The sequence below is a fragment of the Eschrichtius robustus genome, chromosome 21, assembly GCF_028021215.1.
Source record: "Eschrichtius robustus isolate mEscRob2 chromosome 21, mEscRob2.pri, whole genome shotgun sequence".
Lineage (NCBI taxonomy): Eukaryota > Metazoa > Chordata > Mammalia > Artiodactyla > Eschrichtiidae > Eschrichtius > Eschrichtius robustus.
The window spans coordinates 9,810,218-9,827,519 of record NC_090844.1 but is presented as its reverse complement, the minus strand read 5'-3'; the positions used below and the strand labels follow the sequence as shown (position 1 = coordinate 9,827,519).

Here is a 17,302-nt window from a genome sequence, read left to right as displayed (position 1 = left end):
TTTGTCACAGTTCAGTCTGTTAAGAGAGATAATCTGCAGGATGACTGTCTAACTCTATAGGGTCCAATAATTATTTTCTTTCCTATTGACTGTGTTTCTTCTATCATCAGGCTGTCAAGATATCCCTTCCTTCCTAACTCATCTAGAACAAGATACAGAGGGGCTCAGAGTGGGGAGACATGGCACTGAAAAGCAAAGGGGAAGATTAGAACACGGGGTCCCACCTGTTCGACTCCTGGCTACGTTAAGAATTAAGAGGACCAGGGCCCAATCCTTACACTCTGCTGGTGGTGCTTTGGAAAAGCAGGTGAAGGAGGGAGACAGTCAAGTAGGAATCATGATGGAAGGTGGCGGGCAGAGTTGGCTATCCTGGGGTTTCTGGGTGTATGTCAGCCAGTCTGTAGTTCTGACTCTTCCATTACTGAAGCTTATTTCACTTACTCTCATTTACTTCATTTAAGGGCCATTTTTCGCTCAACACTCAGCAGTTTATTGAATTGACTTGAACCTCAATGGACAAGCACTTGTTTTTTGTTGTTGTTGTTTTGTTTGTTAATCACGTAGATCAATTATATTGCTCTTACGCCTGACGACCAATGCTTCACACGTGTAAGGCAAACAAAGGTTTGTGACGCAACACGTGCTTATATTATGGGCTGCAGCTCCCTTGCCCACAATGTTACAGCTCAGGGATCTTCACTGAATCACTGCTCTGAAATTACTGGTGATGAACTCCTAGCAGAGGTCACTGACTCACCAAACTTTAAGTGAAAATCTGTTCAAAGATCTATCTGTATCTATTTCTATAGAGAGATAAATAGATAGGTCCATTCACAGAACAACAGCTTATAGCCTTCTCTAAAATTCTTTTTCCTACTTTCCCAACACTGTTTAACAAAGAGAATCTTCTTGTTCTACAATGAATGAAAATATCCCTTGAAAGACAGAATTCAAAGTATAATCACATCGCCAGGCTACTAAGTAATTTGCCACAGATAAAACAAGATAAATTATGTTCACCATTATTTCCCCTGCACTGTCCATTTTTGCTCATTGGAAATAAATTCAAACAATTCTACAGGTCTGAGTATTTATTTTTCGGAACAAGGAATTTGATGAACACAAATCCAATCACTGCCCTAATGCTCTCAATACCCATTTGAATGAAGCGATTTCAACTGTGAGCTCTTTGTTGATAAGCTTTTTGAATGGCTACTTTGAGCAAAGGCGGGAAAAGAGAAGTCTGAGCATATTTTATTAAACATTATAGAGGAAGCATGAGTGAATTTCATGCCTCCTGTCCTTACATCAAGAGCTATTTCAAAACCCTGATGCTTTTTACTATTTCATGACGTCTACCAATCAGAGAGAGCTAAAATATTCTTAAAACTACCAAGACCTTTCGCTGTTCCTCCCTCAGGGTGTTCCCATCACTGAGGATGTACTACAGGCATTGGAATAAGCAGCCTCTGGGAGGTACACTGGTCAATGAAATGCACAGAGTGGGCATCTCCCTTGGGAAATATATCTCAATTGTTAGCACGGATATTGTTGAGTGAGACACTGAGAAAAGGTTAGATATTTTGCTTATGAGGAATTTAAATTGTCTGTCTACTGTTTTTGTAGGGCAGTATAAACATTAGGTGTCAGGCTGGTCACACTGACAAAGGTACACAGGATCTAATCTCTCATAAATGTATTAACTGATTTAATTAATATAAAAAACTACTGACAGAAAGTGATTGAAATATATGGGGAAAGAACAAAATAATTTAAATGTTGATAAGGAAATATATATGTAAACATATTTATTTTGTATATGTTTATATGTGTGTGTGTATATATCTATATGCCATGTCTGCATAAAGATAAAGAGACATACGAATATATAATCAATAAAAAGACATACTGTTAATAATAAGATGTTATTATTACTCATACAATTAAACGCAGGGACTTCCCTGGTGGTCCAGTGGTTAAGAATTCACCTTCCAATGCAGGGGACATGGGTTTGATCCCTGGTGGGGGAAGTAAGATCCAAGATCACACATGCCGCGGGACAACTAAGCCCGTGTGCCGCAACTAGAGAAGCCCGCGAGCCACAAGGAAGATCCCTGCGTGCCGCAACTAAGACCCAACGCAGCCAAATAAACAAATAAATAAATAAATTTAAATTTAAAAAAATTAAATGCAATATGATTATCTCCTCCTGATTGTCTCCTTAGCCTTTAAACATATTTTAAAATTAATTTATATTATATTACTTTATTTTGGGGGGAAATGTCTTTGCTTTCTGTGGCATGCAATTCAATGGTTTATGATTTTAGCAACAAAAAATTTTAATAGTAATCAACAGATAGTTTATTTTCCCTAATGCAGTTTAGAGATATCACTCAGAGTAATTTCCCATCATATTATTTCTATTGAAGTTAATTATTCATCTTCAGAAATTAGGTTTACACTATAAATCTTTATCTATTGTAATTTTTTAATTTAATGCAGATCCTTCGTATTAAAAATACTTTTATATTAAATCTTAACCTCACTTACTAACCTGAATAACGAATCTTGAATCCTTTTTTACTGGTTGCATGATCAGTGGACCAGCGGAGATATAACTGATTACTCTTGCTTGTAAAATTTGACTGTTCAGTATGGTTTCCACTCAAGACCACTAACAGAGGACTTTGACCAGAAGAGCCTAAATAAAACAGAAAAAACAAAAAGGTTATGATATGAATTAGCACCTACAAAATGCAGACTACTTTTACTTTTGATTAAATTAGAGTCTAGCTATACAATATACAGCTATTTAGTTCCAAAGGAGACAAAGAATTCCAAATAAATAAAGCAGCAGATACATTCTCTGTTAAAAAATAATAATAAAAGAAACAATAGCCAACCAAAATAATTTCAGACATATATGCTACTAATACATAATACTTAAATCGAACAAAAAGTTACCCATAAAACAAGAGTAGTTTAAAAAATGAAAGTAGTTTTTACTATTATTAGTATTTACAACATTGAATGGATATAGGGAATGGAAATTTTCATGCAATACTAGTGAAAGTATAAGTTAGTATAATCACTTTGGAGAGCAATTTGGTAATATCCAATACAATTGAAGGTTTTAATTATATTTTTTATAAACTCCAACATATGTGCACAAGTGTTATTTATACAGCAAATGTTTATTCCAGCATTTTTATGGCAAAATTTAGATCCTAAGTTGTGGTTTGGGGTTTTAAAAAGGCATTAAAAGTTTTTTCAAAGAAATTCTACACAGCATTTAAAATTAATGAACTAGATAAACATGTATCAGTGTAGGTAATTTTTAAAATAGCATATTAACAAGTGAAATCTGTTTGCAGATAAATATAATATGATAGCAATTGTGTAAACATTCAAAAGTGTGCAATATACAAATTGTGAGTGTGTATGTGTGTGTGAGTGTGTATGTGTAGTCTCTGTTACCAAGATGGAAACTAGCAAGTTCCTCACAAGTGAAGACCACCATCTTTCTTCTGACACCTTTCTCAATTGCGTTCTCTAATGATTAAAGTCCTGTTTTGTTTTTAAATTGAGGAATAAGCACTACTGGAGCCGTAGAGAGTAACAAACTCTTGGGTTATTAAAGCTTAAAATCAATATATTCAACTTTTTTCTTTTTTGGTCAACTCAAGAGCTATAAAAGAGCCAGTGTCTTTCAAAAAACAAAACAAAACAGATGCAATGAACATGACACTTACTTCAACAAAAATGCCAACGCTTAAAAAATTATTCATATAAAATTCTGACCTTTCATTTTAGAGAGAACTCTTTGACAGTGAAACACACCTAGTCATAGATCTCTGGTAATTTCGACAGCAACTGCTTTGATATTATCTCTATTATCTATTTTGCTTATGGTTTATAATGGGCTTGATCTGTCTATATTTTAGGAAGATCACATTGTAAATGCTTCAGGCCTAAATTATTGATAACGATTTTGCTCCTGAAATGAGAAGACGTAGAAGCACTGCCAGCTAAATTTCAATTCAACCAAGGTGAAACAAGCAACAGGCATACACTTAGAGTGATTGTGTAAATACATATAACTATATACTGCATGTATAGGAATATGTAAGCATATACACACACAAACACACACACACAGCCCCTGAGGTTAACTGCTTGTCTGTACTTTTTTATGACACCTAATTGGCCTTAAGATAGTTTCCCTGATTCCTCATTGACAAAAGAAGCCCATTTTTGTACTTGGCTAATGCATTACTTCTTCCCACCCTAAAGGCTAAGAGGAGAGTCTTCAGTAGTACGTGTCCGTTTTAACGCACCCTTAAAAACCGTCTGAAAATGAAAATATTACCCTTCAGTCCTCTGTTCCTATGTATATAAGTATGAGTTTAATTTCCAATTTAGCAGCTCATCTTTGGAAATACATAAATTGATTCATCAAGTGTCTATCCATAGAAGCAACTTGACTATTATGATTCATCAAGTCACTAAGAGACATATAAACACACAGAGAATCAATTACAGTAATTTTTTTCACTGAATTGATTGTTATTTATCTGAACTCAATGACAAATCCATCAGAACATGTAAAAACCCTCTTATTATGTACAGCCGTAATTGTATCATGGTGTAATATTCTGGGCTATGATAATGCTTCTGTACAAAGAAAAATTATTAACATCAGTTCCATTTCAAATTGACAATTCAACCACATACTATGTTTAAGCATAGCATTGTTATATTAAAAGTTCATTAGAACTGTACAAAAATGCATGACTCATGTTGAAAACAGTATTAGCATTTGTTCAGTAAGCTATTTCACTAATCTAAAAAAACTGTACATTAAAGACTCCTATAGCACTTATGACCCAGAAATCTCTGTGAGCCATTACTTTTATATATTTCTAGTAAAATAATCATTTAGACTGATTAAAGTACTTTTAGCCCTCTTAAATTTCCTAAAATATCTTCTAAATCAATATAATCTTAGAAGAAGGGAAAGGAAGATCTTTTGAAATCATCTACTTCAAAGCCCCATATTAAAGAATTAAAGAATGATTAAAGTTAATTCAGTACATTTTCAGGGTGTGTCACCAGCATCCTAATGGTTTAAAAGTTGCAACATTAGGAACGGCATGGAAATGTTTTACCTACCGCTTGATCTCTGAGACCACACAAGCCCAAGAATAATTCATCTTCTGTTTGGGGGAGATGTAATTTACTTCAAGAAAATATTCAAGTTCTTGCATTACAGAAACATTATAGTGGCATCCTTATTACATTATGCATAGGTCACTGGTATGTAAACGAAGTTTAAAGAGACTTACCATCAAATACTTCCAGTGCATCAAACTGCTTTTCACTTTGGAAAATGTCCACGAAGATGGTGATGTTGTAGTTTGGTTCCACTCTGACGCTCCATGAGCACGTCTGGGAGTTAAAATAGTTGCCTGGATACCCTGGACTAAGGATGACCCCAGAAGATTCTGTCCGGACTTCACTGGCTGGGCATTGTGCTAAGGAACAACGCACCAGTAAAAGTTTTCCTTAACAAAATGAATCCAACTTCAATAGGGTAGTTTCTAACCCTGGATATACAAGCTCATGAAAGAAAACAACAACAACAACAACAAAGCAATCCTACTGAGATGTGACCAAATTTAATACAGGACACAAACAGAACAGGAAAGCAACATTTTAACATCACCCTATAATTTAAAACATAATTATGTATAATATATATATATGTTGATATACAGATGAGATAGAAGAGATTGGTAGATGATATACAGATGATTGATAGATAGCCATAGATGGATAGATAAATCCTATTTAACTCTAAGGAGACCAAGAGTCAAAGAGATTAAGTCTGTCAACCCAATCCTAGGGCAGCCAAGCTGAGGTAGCTGTCAACTTGAGAAGAAGAAGCACTGAGCCTGAAAGTTTTCTTTACCTGGAGAAGGTGGAGAAGCCATGGTCTGGCTCCCGCTGATCTGCCACTGGTGAGGGGAGGAGGGACCCCTGACACAGGGACATACACGCCTTTCACTCCTCATCCACTGTCTATGACTGAATTGCCCACACATCTCACTTAACTTAGGGCAGGTGCCTTGTGGACTCAACCGCAGGATCCCAAGTTTTCAACTGAAGTGTAGGACCTCACCTTTTCAATGTAATGTTACAAAAACATTGTGAAATTATACACGATGATAATAAAATTATATTTATTTCTGCCTTTGATTATACTTTTAATTATATTTAGAACAGTAAATTTTAAACATTTGATGGGATTGCTTGGGACTGATAAGAGATGAGCCATGTGGGACACCTGGGTTTCTACTGTCTAAAGTGGGAGTGATTTCTAATGGGTTAATTTATCATGAATGAATCATTAAGATAATATGGACACCTTGACACAATTTTCCCTCTCACTGTTTTTCATTATTCAACTACTCCAAGTTAATCACAATAAAACTCATCTGTGTAGGTATGAATGCAAAAGAAAATCACCAAAGTCCCTTAATCAGTCATTTCTCGCATTGCTAATTTAAGTATCCTCCAGAAACAGTTTGTCAATAGAATTATTAAGAGAAAATTATTTCTCTTATTGGTGATGGTTCAACAATAAACAAAGACGTACCAAAACTATTTACAAAATGTTTAAAAAGTTAAATGATCTGCTTTTCCTCAATGGAAAAGAGCTTCTATCGATGGAAGTGTGTCTTATTGGTTGAGTTATCTCCTTTTAATTAATGAAATGTGTATTATTTATGAATACATTTCAAAACCCAAACAGATGAGAAAGCTTATATGCTTTGATTCAAGTAATGGTTAAAAAAAGTATCTTTCCCCCTTTCTTTCATTTAACTTAGTATTCCAATTGAGACGTATCTTAAAATTTAGAAAATGCTTAGGGATAAAATCACCGAGGATGAAACATTTCATAGAACCTTTTTAATAAATGTGTATTTTAGGTAGATTTTAAAGTATACTTACAGTGTTAATTAATGGCAAGTAATATAAAAAATAATTTAAACCAAAACACATGGACCAAACAACTTAGTTTAAAAAGTATCTTCCTCTGTGTTGATGGTAAGATCACTCTGTAAAATATACTATGGCCTTTCAGAAATGAACGTGTTGATGTTAATAAAATAAAATAAGTTAGAGTTTTTGCTGTCTGCATGTGTGCAGGGCCTGGGGTTTTAGGATCTCCTGGGACTTGTTTTGAATTTACAATAAGAGCCAGAGGTTGGCTGTAACTAGACAGCAATAAAGCTCCTCCTCAGGGTTATAATCAGATCAAAAACATGCAAATGTTTTTCTTCAATCTAAAGCACTATGTGGGCAGACAGTGCTACAACGTCTGACCACGTGCCTGCCTGTTCCTGACGTGAAGACGCTACAGAGCACATGTCATTGTGTGTTAATACACGGGAGAAGTAGTTAACCTGCATCTCTGTCTTGCGATTTCATCACCACAACTATAGCTATTAGACAACACTGGGACAGCAGACCACCTGGAAACAGAAAACCATCCACCTGCTGAAATGCACCTGGAGAGCTGAGAGCACAACCCAGGGCGTGATTAGAGATGAGACGCAGATTCTTAAACACAGCTATTCTGATTCCCTGTTTCTGTTTTTTAGAGAAGATAAAATGAAAACATCAGTGAGATTATTTGCTTCATTTCTTTTTACAACCCTTCACAGTATTTCTTTCAGACACACATACTGTTTTGAAGATGCACTGAGTCTGTCTCCAGGTGAACGGAAGTGCCTACGCTCCTGTGTTTCTCACGCTCCCTCCCACGTGCCCATCCCTTCCCTTCCTCTGGAAACTGTTGCTAGGGGCAACGCCCACTGACAGCGGGAAGGTTTCAGAGACCGTAGGCTCCCCTAAGCCGAGCCCTCCGTGCTAAAAACACCCTGTTTCCCACGGGGGCTATCGGAGACTTCCCACCCCCGGGAAGCAACTGCGTCAGGGTCCTGGCAAAGACGTCTCTGAAGGAACATGCTGCTGAGACATCGGCTTGAGCTTTGCGTCCCCTCCCTCTGCGCAGTTACTCCTTTAGCTTACGTTTGGAGAAAAATCCAGTGTGAGCCTTAAAACCCAAAGCACCTTGCAGGGCTTCAGCAAAAGTAATGGACTCAAACATTAGGATTTATAAATAAGATTAACTCTTAAGAGCACATCTAGGTATGAAAGAATTGTGATACGGAGAACTCTGTCACCTGGAGGCCTGGAGACGTGTTACTGTCACACTTATGCTTCCCAAGGAATGGCCACTCTTTGAAGGTCACTGATGGTCTTCAGTGTTCATTGATAATGCATGTTTCCAATTTTTAAAAATAATAACCATTGATGGATTTCCATTGTTTACGGGATGAAGCCATCTGACACTGAAGACCTTTTAAAATCTGGTGTCCTTTAGTTTTCCAGCCCACTTAATGCCATTTCCTCAAACACACCCTAACAGCAAGCTGCTGGGGGTCACCCCCTCTTTCCTGGATGCCTTATGTCCTTTCACACTTCCAAACCTTTCTTACTGCTTCTCTTCACTTTCTGAAACGCGTCTCTCTTTTTTTAACTTGAGAAGAGTCACTTTCGTGATAGCTTTCTGTGCTATACTTGGCCTCTGTCCCAGGTTCCTGGCACAGAGCTCCCCAAACCCTTGGAATTTCCTGAGGGCTGGGAGTGTCTTTGAATTGAGTTAAACTGTGGGACACTCAGCTGGTGTCTAAAGAAAATGCGAGAATTGCTTGGTGGTGTTGAAAAACATTCCAGACCCTCATTCATTTTTTTTTTTTAAATGAGGGTAAGTATCCAACAAGGTAATATTTATCTGTAAAAAGTGTGAACTTTCAGAACAATTTACTCCCATTGTTCCCAAGGAACAATCAACCACCCTAAAGTGGTGATAATTTTCAAAGCAGAACTTCTAAAAGTGTGGTTATTATGACATTTGAAGAAGTAGGACTCATAACTAGTACAATTTTTCATCAAGAATTTATTGGGGAATTGGCCCCCACTTGAGCCCAATCAAATAATAGAAAAGTACTGGAAGAAAAATGATAATTAAGTGCTTAAGCGTTTAAGTATTTGATAGAAGACATCCGGGTCCCTACTTCCTTTCTTAAATAATGAGGCGTTTAGGGAATGACAGCTAAGATAACTCAGTTCATTCTAAACAAATTTACTCTTGAACTGAAACAGAAGAGAACTAGGTCATCCTACATAGTAATTCCTATGAGTTCAGTAGGGCCTGGGGACCTCTGGGCTGAGTACAGGGCGCCTGTCTTCTTAGCTGCACACTGCCTGCAAACGTGTGAGAGCGGAAGTAATTTAGAGAATGATGCCCCTGTTGTGTTGATTTACTCTGTTCCTGGATTGTCATGAATCAATTTCATTTAAGTGAAAACCAGGTTAATCTTGGGGAGAGACAACAGAATGGAGGCATGTTCCCTATTTTTAAAGTAGCATGTTAAATAAACATTTATGCCTTTCTTCATTAATCAGCTAAGACCACCCTTGCTGAAAGTCACCTATTCTGAGAAATTTAAGGCTGTGTTTGGTGGGATTAAAATCTGCCTTCAACATGTAAAGATTTACCTCAGTTAATTTTTATATAAAATGGCAAAAGATGAAACTTTTATACCCACCCCCTCTACCACCTTGAGAAAAGAATCCTCTGGAGATCACTGTCGCTGAGGTAACGTGGTCCTGACACACTGGTTTTTCCAGGAAAAAAATGACATCAGTGTCCTGACTTAGCGCCCCATGCGACCCCCTGCTTCTAACAGAGGCAGCTAGAGGCAGGGTTTCAGCGGCACCGCAACCACGAGGGTCCCGCAAGTGTTTAAAGCAAGAGGCAAAGGGCGGGGGGCCCCCTCCTGCGGGCCCACTGGCTCACACTGGCTCGCACGTGGGTGCAATTCCAAAGTACTTTTTTCTCAGAAACAACCTAAGTTACTTTGGTTATTTAATAATAATTCATTCCAGATTTTCTTCAGGTGTTGAAAATCGTTTCCCTCTATAAGAGTGACTGAAATTCTGCCTCATTAGTAATGAAAATGCACAAAGTTACCAGATATTCTGGAAGAATCAATTCATGGGCCTGAGCACTTGCAAAATCAATACTATTGCAATGCAAAGAAAATTGCCTTTTATAGGGTAGATAATTAACATTATAAATCGCTTAGAATTAATTTAATATTCACTTCATCTTTACACCAATCCCATAAATGATGCAGATAAATGATCCTCATTACACATGATGCTCAGAAGATTAGTAACCAAGGTCACTTGATAATCAAATCTAGACTCTGGGTCTTCTCTTCCTAAATGTTGGCCCTTTTAAATGTTTCACTATCCCTAATGAATGATAATATTCAAATTCCCTGAAAGGGGAGAGTTCCATTCTTTAAAGGAAATAAACGTGACTGTGATTTTGAAGTTACAAAATAAAATCTATCTTGGAAAGCTCTTTGACAGGCAACCAGTCATACTTCTGACTTATACTGAGACATTTTAGCTTATTTACGCCTCTTCCAAATCTTTTTTTCTTCCAATAGTGCTTAAAAGTGGTGCCTTTAAGTAATGTATTTTAAATGATCTAATGATATTCAAATCAATTGAATCAATAGATTCAACCTCATATTTTGTTCTGCTATTATATATTATCTGTTATTGCATATGGTCTATGCAATTTAAAGCCGTAAAAATATGAAATGTGTGCATTTATTGTATGCAACATATGTGCATTTCAATATCTATACATTTTACAGAAAAAAAATAGTAAACACTAGATAATTTTCTGCATGCTAAAGAATTCAGAGGGAAATGTAGTGATGCTTGCAATTTGCCTTGAATGTATCAAAAATATAGACAGATTAATGGATGGATAGACAGATAAGAGAAACGTGACAAAGGATATGTAGTAAATATTAATGGTGGAACTTAGGCAATGGGTATTATTTTTAAATTATTTCAACTTTGCCATATGTATGAAAATTTTCCTGACAAACTGTTGGGAAACAGCAAGACTTCTTATTTGATGTAGGTTTGATTTATTTTGTGGAGCTAGCTAAAAGCAAGGGTAAGATATTTCTGTTAGCGGGTGATTTTAATTGCAATGGAATCATAACACAGATAGAGACAAATCCAGATGCATACAAGGAAATTCAGACACATACAAGGAAGTTCAGACCAATACAAGTCACACCGTGTTCCGTGTTGAACAAGCATATTTGTAGTATAAACTTCATACCTTCACACGTTGGGAGAGAGCCTTCAAACTGCAGTTGGGCGCCAAGCATACAGGTCAGCGTGTCCGTCCCGGACAGCGTGTACCCAGGGTGGCACTGGTACTTCACGGAGTCTCCTGAAGGAGCCAGCACAGCATATACTTGAAGATTCTGTCTCCAGGACACGCAGCGTGGGAATGTATTAAACACGCATGCGGCTTAAGTGAGTGCGCAAACTGTTTCTGAATCAAGATCGGTATTCATGTGTGGTCTGTTTAATGAAATGGTGTCATTTTCAGTTCTTAATTTATAAAAATGCTATCTTAAATGTAACCAATATTTCTACAGAAATTATGTAGCAGATTTTTCTTCTTTGACTGATGTGTCTATGTTCATTCCCCTTTGCCCATGGCTACTAAAAAAAAAAGGAAAGAAGGAAGGAAGGAAGGAAGGAAAGGAAGAAAGAAAGAAAGAGAGAGAGGGAGGGAGGGAGAGAGGGAGGAAGGAAGGAAGGAGGAAAGAAAAAGAAAAAGAAAGAAAGAAAGAGAGAGAGAGGGAGGGAGGGAGGGAAGAAGGAAGGAAGGAAGAAAGAGAGAAAGAAAAGAGAAATAGATGCTTGGGATTTAAGGTTGTACAACAGAATGGCTTTAATGCATCCAGAGAGGGCTATACAATGAACTTGGCCTAATTAGCACAATGCTCTCATTAACCAAGCCCTTAGGAGTAGAGCATAAATTAGGTCACATGGTTTGACCACTGGTCTGAAACAGGGTGTGACAACAGGACAGAGTATTTGTAATTGAGACAGAGAAATCCTGCATCGCAACAACTATACGGCAAACATACGCCACGGCTGGTTTCCTATTGTGACCTGATGATTGTTTAATGAAACAGATCATTAATATAAAATGAAAAAACAGAATCTCTAAATATTATCATTAAATGTATTCACCAATTGTATTCCAGTTTCAATGAAAGGTCAATGTTAGACTAATCATTATTTGAGCCACAAATGATTTTCTTCTTCTAGTTCATGAACATGGTTCCCTAACTAAACACCAACATCTGTTTAAGTCTGTCTCTGAAAACTGCTTTTCAGGAGAAAAATACAAACTACTGAGTGATGTAGGGGGAAAATGTGCTCAAAATGACAAAAGCAAAATTCAAACGGAAAAAAAACACTGAAAATCGTGGAGATGAAGAAAGAAAAAGATATTTACTCAATGCATGACCTCTGTGTATATCTCTCTAGCAAAGCTTTAGGAATATTTCTGACAAATACTCATTTACTTGACTGACTACTGCAGTCGGGTGGGTGTAAAAAAGGTGGGTTGAGCTAACGACGTTGTAATGAAGAAAACATTACCTATTTCAAAATCCTCATCCTCAGTAAGCATTTCTGCCTGCGGAACTGCTGGGGGAGGCTGACATTTCTTGAGCTGGAATGCTACATGGTTCATAAAAGACAATAAGAGCAATTACATTTGCTGAATAAACAGAAATCTTACAACAAGCATTCCTTTTATGTTGTGTTGTTATAATGCTTAGGTACAGGAAAATGTCTGTATTTGTAAATCATAGTTTTACGAAAGTCTTGATTTCAAATGCTTACAGAATTACTTAATATCAAGGAATATCTAAAATTGAAAGGAAAAAGTATAAAATTTTAAAAATTACAATGTTTAAATAAAAACACTTTACATATATTTGGAATTCTGCAAGAGAAATGGTTCACCCATGGCCTGGTTCCACATCCATGTCTGGTTCTGACATGATCTTCCTCGGTCTCTTGTCCTGAGGAAGTCCATGTGGCAGTCCTCATGAGAGATAAGGGACTGGTATCTTTTTCCCTAAATTATTTAGCATTCATTCTCAAAATCAGTAAAGACTGGCTTGGTTCCCTCTGTAATCACATGACATTTGCTAGCGAGGTTCATCTGGAGACGGAGATGAGGAAATCTATGAAAGGTACTAAATGTATTTCAGTGGTCTCCATATCAGAGTTTCACATACGATACACTTAACTTGGAGTAAATCCAAGCTTACTACAAAAGAGATGTGAAATAATAAATACATCAGGAAGAAAAAAGGGTCATGGGAACCTCTGGCATGAAATGAGAGAAAATCCTATTGGTTCTCGGTTGGCAGAATCAAGGAACTTTAGGTGGAAACAAGGTTTATGTCAACGCTATGAGAAAAATCAACTGGAATTCTTCGCCTTCATCAACAGAGTGAAAGTACACTGACCATGAAAATTGAGGACAAAGAAACCTCCATTTGAAAAGTCGCTGTGAAACTTCAGCAGGACTTGATTGGTGGAACTGTACGCTGTTTCCAGGGCTGTGTTTCCACTGAAAACTCCCAGCTGAGGTGAATTCTGATCGGGACCGTCCCTAGGAAAGAGAAGGGGAGTCATCTGAAGAGAAAGCTCCTAGTTACAGCTTCAATTAACAACCATTTTCTTTTGACAGTCGGGCTCCATCTCGGTGAAAGACGATGGTCTGACCCCAGGATCCATCTGAGAAGTCTGGTCTTCAAACCAGAAGCTCGGGCTCACTTGTTCCTCTCACAGCTGACCTCTTCTGAGGCATTTCTGAGACCAGGTCACATTTATTCTAGTGAGGGCAATACCATTTATCAGCTTCTGCCCAAATGTCCACATTTTAAAGTCTGAATTCAGAGTGTCTCTTTAATCACGGGTGAGATTTATGGAGCTCTTGCTACTGAATGGAAATATTCTAAAAACCTGAATAAAATATTACCATCTTCTAGATACCGTGTTTAGAAATATCAAGATGTTTAATATTCACAGTTGATGGGACTCCAGTCTCTCTGTGTCACGTGCATTTGGACAACAGGGGCTCACTCCGCTGTTGTTACCTGATGAAGGTTTTCCTCCTACCTCCTAAATCTATCAGTTAATCCGAGTAAACCTGCTGATATTATTGTGTGGATCTTCCTTTTGGTTTTGTCTGTTTTGCTTTGCTTCTGAAATGGCAGCTTCATGTGGTCAACTTAACCTTTCAAGTTGCCCATTCCCGCTCATTCCCATGACCGGGATGCCCCTGCCTGTCAGAGTTATTTCTACAGCCTCAAGGGCTTCTTGGACTCTTCTCCCTTCTCGGCCAGCTGACGTGCTTCCCACACAATGGGACTGCGTATTCTGAAACCAGGATCTGGTCTTGTAATTCTCCTTCTTATAACCCTAAGGTGAATCCTTGTTGCTCTAGGATGAAGCCTGAAATCCTTAACATGATTTATGAGGTTCTGTATGGTCTGCCCTGCTTACCTGGCCAGGTCACCTCTTCTCTCTGGGCTCTCACGAGACTTCAGCCACACCACACCTGGTGTCTCCCAACGCCTGCAACTCTCCCTGTTCTCTTACCTTACAGATTTTCCAATAACTTGAACAACCACTACCTTTACGACAACTTTGCCAACACACACACACACACACACACACACACACACACAACCTTGTTAAGTGTGATTACTCCTTGAGTTTTCAGGGCAGTTTCTTCCAAAAGCACATCCTGGCTCTTCAACTCTGGGTCATGCCCTGACGGTACGCTCTACTTTTTCTACCATAGTTTGACAGAGGAATTGTCATTCCCACTTCCCCCATAAACTCTAACCTCCAAATGCAAAGGTAGGAATAGTCATTCCCATAGATAGGAACATTTAGTCAAGGAGAGTTTAAGTCACTTATCCAGACCACGTGGCTCATTCGATAGGGAGCCAGGGCTACATCCCCACTTAGTATCCCCTACACAGCACATGGGAGGGCAGTTTTTGCAAGGTTTATAAAGCACGGAGAGAAAGCTGTGTGTAATCATTTCTGCAATCATTTCTAGAAGCATCAAATTCTTATAATGGCAAAGGATCCTATCAGCTTTTCTTTCAGGAAAAAAAGCCATCACACTTAAAAATGAAAAATAAAACAGGGAATTCCCTGGTGGTCCAGTGGTTAGGACTCCATGCTTTCACTGCTGAGGGTCCCAGGCTCAATCCCTGGTTGGGGAACTCAGATCCCACAAGCTGCGTGGTGCGGTCAAAAAAATAAATAAATAAAAATTGAAACAGAAGACAAAAATGAAAAATAAAATGATCATGGGATAGTCTCCTATATCTAGAGTAATCCTGAATATATCTACCATGTAATAAAACTCAAACACAGTACATAAGGTTTATTCTCTGTATCTCTAGATTTACTTGGTAACTTTCCTTTCTGATATCTACCTAACTACTCCATTTCTAAATAGATGTAAGTGACACGTCAGTGGTTACAAGAATGGTTTATCACAACGACAGATGGGTGTTTCTCAGGGAAGGTTCTCATACCAAACAGCGATGTAGTCATTGACAGCTTCAGTCTGCAGCAAGGTGAAGTTGATGTAGACGCCGTGACCGGGCGGCACCACGATGAGCCAGACACAGTCCTTCAGAATGGGGTACTCGTCCGGAAACCCAGGGGAGTAGATGGTCCCGTTCTGAGATGTCACGTTGTACCCGCAAGGAGCTGAGAAGGAAGTAAGAGAAATCAAGCCCACACGGTCCATTTACAAAGGATACAGTGAAATGTTTCTCAGTCTCTAAGGTCCTGCAGCCAAAATTTTCCTTCTAAGAAATAATTGTGAAATATCTCTCAGTAACTACTTTGTCAAAATAATCCCCCTAAAGTCTTAAAACCTTGGAAGAATTATACTTCTTAGCTACGTTATCTAGGTTTCATTTAATATATTCTCCAAACATTCAAAATACCCTTAGGATAAAATCACTTGCACATAATTAAAAAGAAAAAAAAACCCCTTAGTCAGTTGTCTCCTGTGACTGAGATGATAATCCATTGGACCATCCGATGCAAGGGGTGTTGAAATTATGCATAAATATTTAACTGAAAGACAATTTTTTTTTGTTTTAAGTGAGATTTCTAAAGCCTATTTAAACTGTCTAAAAGAGAAGCATCTAAGTCTATTTGCCTTGAAACAAGGACATAATCAATTCTCCCCAGATCTACACCTGGAGAAACGAGATAAAATTACGTCAGTGGTATTTTACAGAAGCGCTCCCATATCTCACCAGCTATCAATGATGTGAAGAATCCCAATACTCAGAGTCCATTTTTATTTTACTTAATAAAGGGATCATCACTGTTGCCATGGAAATTATTTTATTTTATGGAAAAATGAAATGACCATACATGAGCAGAAAATCTGAGACGTATTCTTTAATTTAGATTGTAGAATAATATATCAAAGTCATAGACAAGTAGACTTTTTAATCGAACTAAAAGCCAACAGATGCTATAAGAGTGTCTGTTACTAACATGAATCTTGTGAGGCTTTCAAATATTTGCCACAAAAGTCATAAAATTTAGGTGAATAAGCTGAAATACATTTTTATTAGAAGTTCAAAAACAATTCAGAATGATGACTGATGAAATACCATGAAACACTATATGACACATTAACTATACAGATGCACACTGATCTCAAAGGGGTTAGAAAATACACCAGTGTCAAGTAGACTGAATCAGCCCGAGTTTTGGGTAAATTCATTAGAAGGGGCTGTGGAAAACATTTTACAAGTTTTATAGCATAATTGTAAGTGGGGTTTGGAGTCAGACGGACCTTGACGTGTAACCTAGCAAAACAAAGTATACAGATACTTATAATCTTTAAAATAGGGCCAGAAACCACGTTGCAGTCACAACAAGCTACGGTGTACCCTGAAGATGCCATACTTTTTCTCAGCTGCAAGCGTCATGCCCTTGTCCACCTGCACGAAAAGCCCACGTGCTTTTCTCCTACCTTGCTGCCCGGTGAACTGGTCTCTTCCTTCAAAACGCAAATGTCACCACCCCCTGAAAGTCTCTCCTGGTGGCTTGGGCTCCAGGTGGCCGTGGTCTGGTCACTTGTCCCTGGGCTACAGTTCACGGCCAGCTGTTCTTCACCATTAGACTAATGTCAGCAGGCGGAAGTCAGGGACTGTGTCCCCACCCCCACCCAACCTCCTTGCATTAATCCCATTGCTGGGCT

General features: G+C 38.0%; 1 protein-coding gene across 1 annotated transcript in view; it reads right to left on the bottom strand.

Annotated features, from left to right (window-relative positions):
* The window catches only part of CSMD1 (CUB and Sushi multiple domains 1), a 1,889,718-nt gene that overhangs the window by 114,128 nt on the left and 1,758,288 nt on the right, over positions 1-17,302 (bottom strand). The window contains exons 44-49 of the mRNA XM_068531988.1: positions 15,606-15,783; positions 13,512-13,657; positions 12,631-12,711; positions 11,288-11,401; positions 5,346-5,534; positions 2,555-2,701 (exon numbers count right to left, since the gene is read on the bottom strand). Coding sequence (XP_068388089.1) covers positions 2,555-2,701; positions 5,346-5,534; positions 11,288-11,401; positions 12,631-12,711; positions 13,512-13,657; positions 15,606-15,783 — 855 coding nt within the window. The remainder of the gene's footprint in view (positions 1-2,554; positions 2,702-5,345; positions 5,535-11,287; positions 11,402-12,630; positions 12,712-13,511; positions 13,658-15,605; positions 15,784-17,302) is intronic.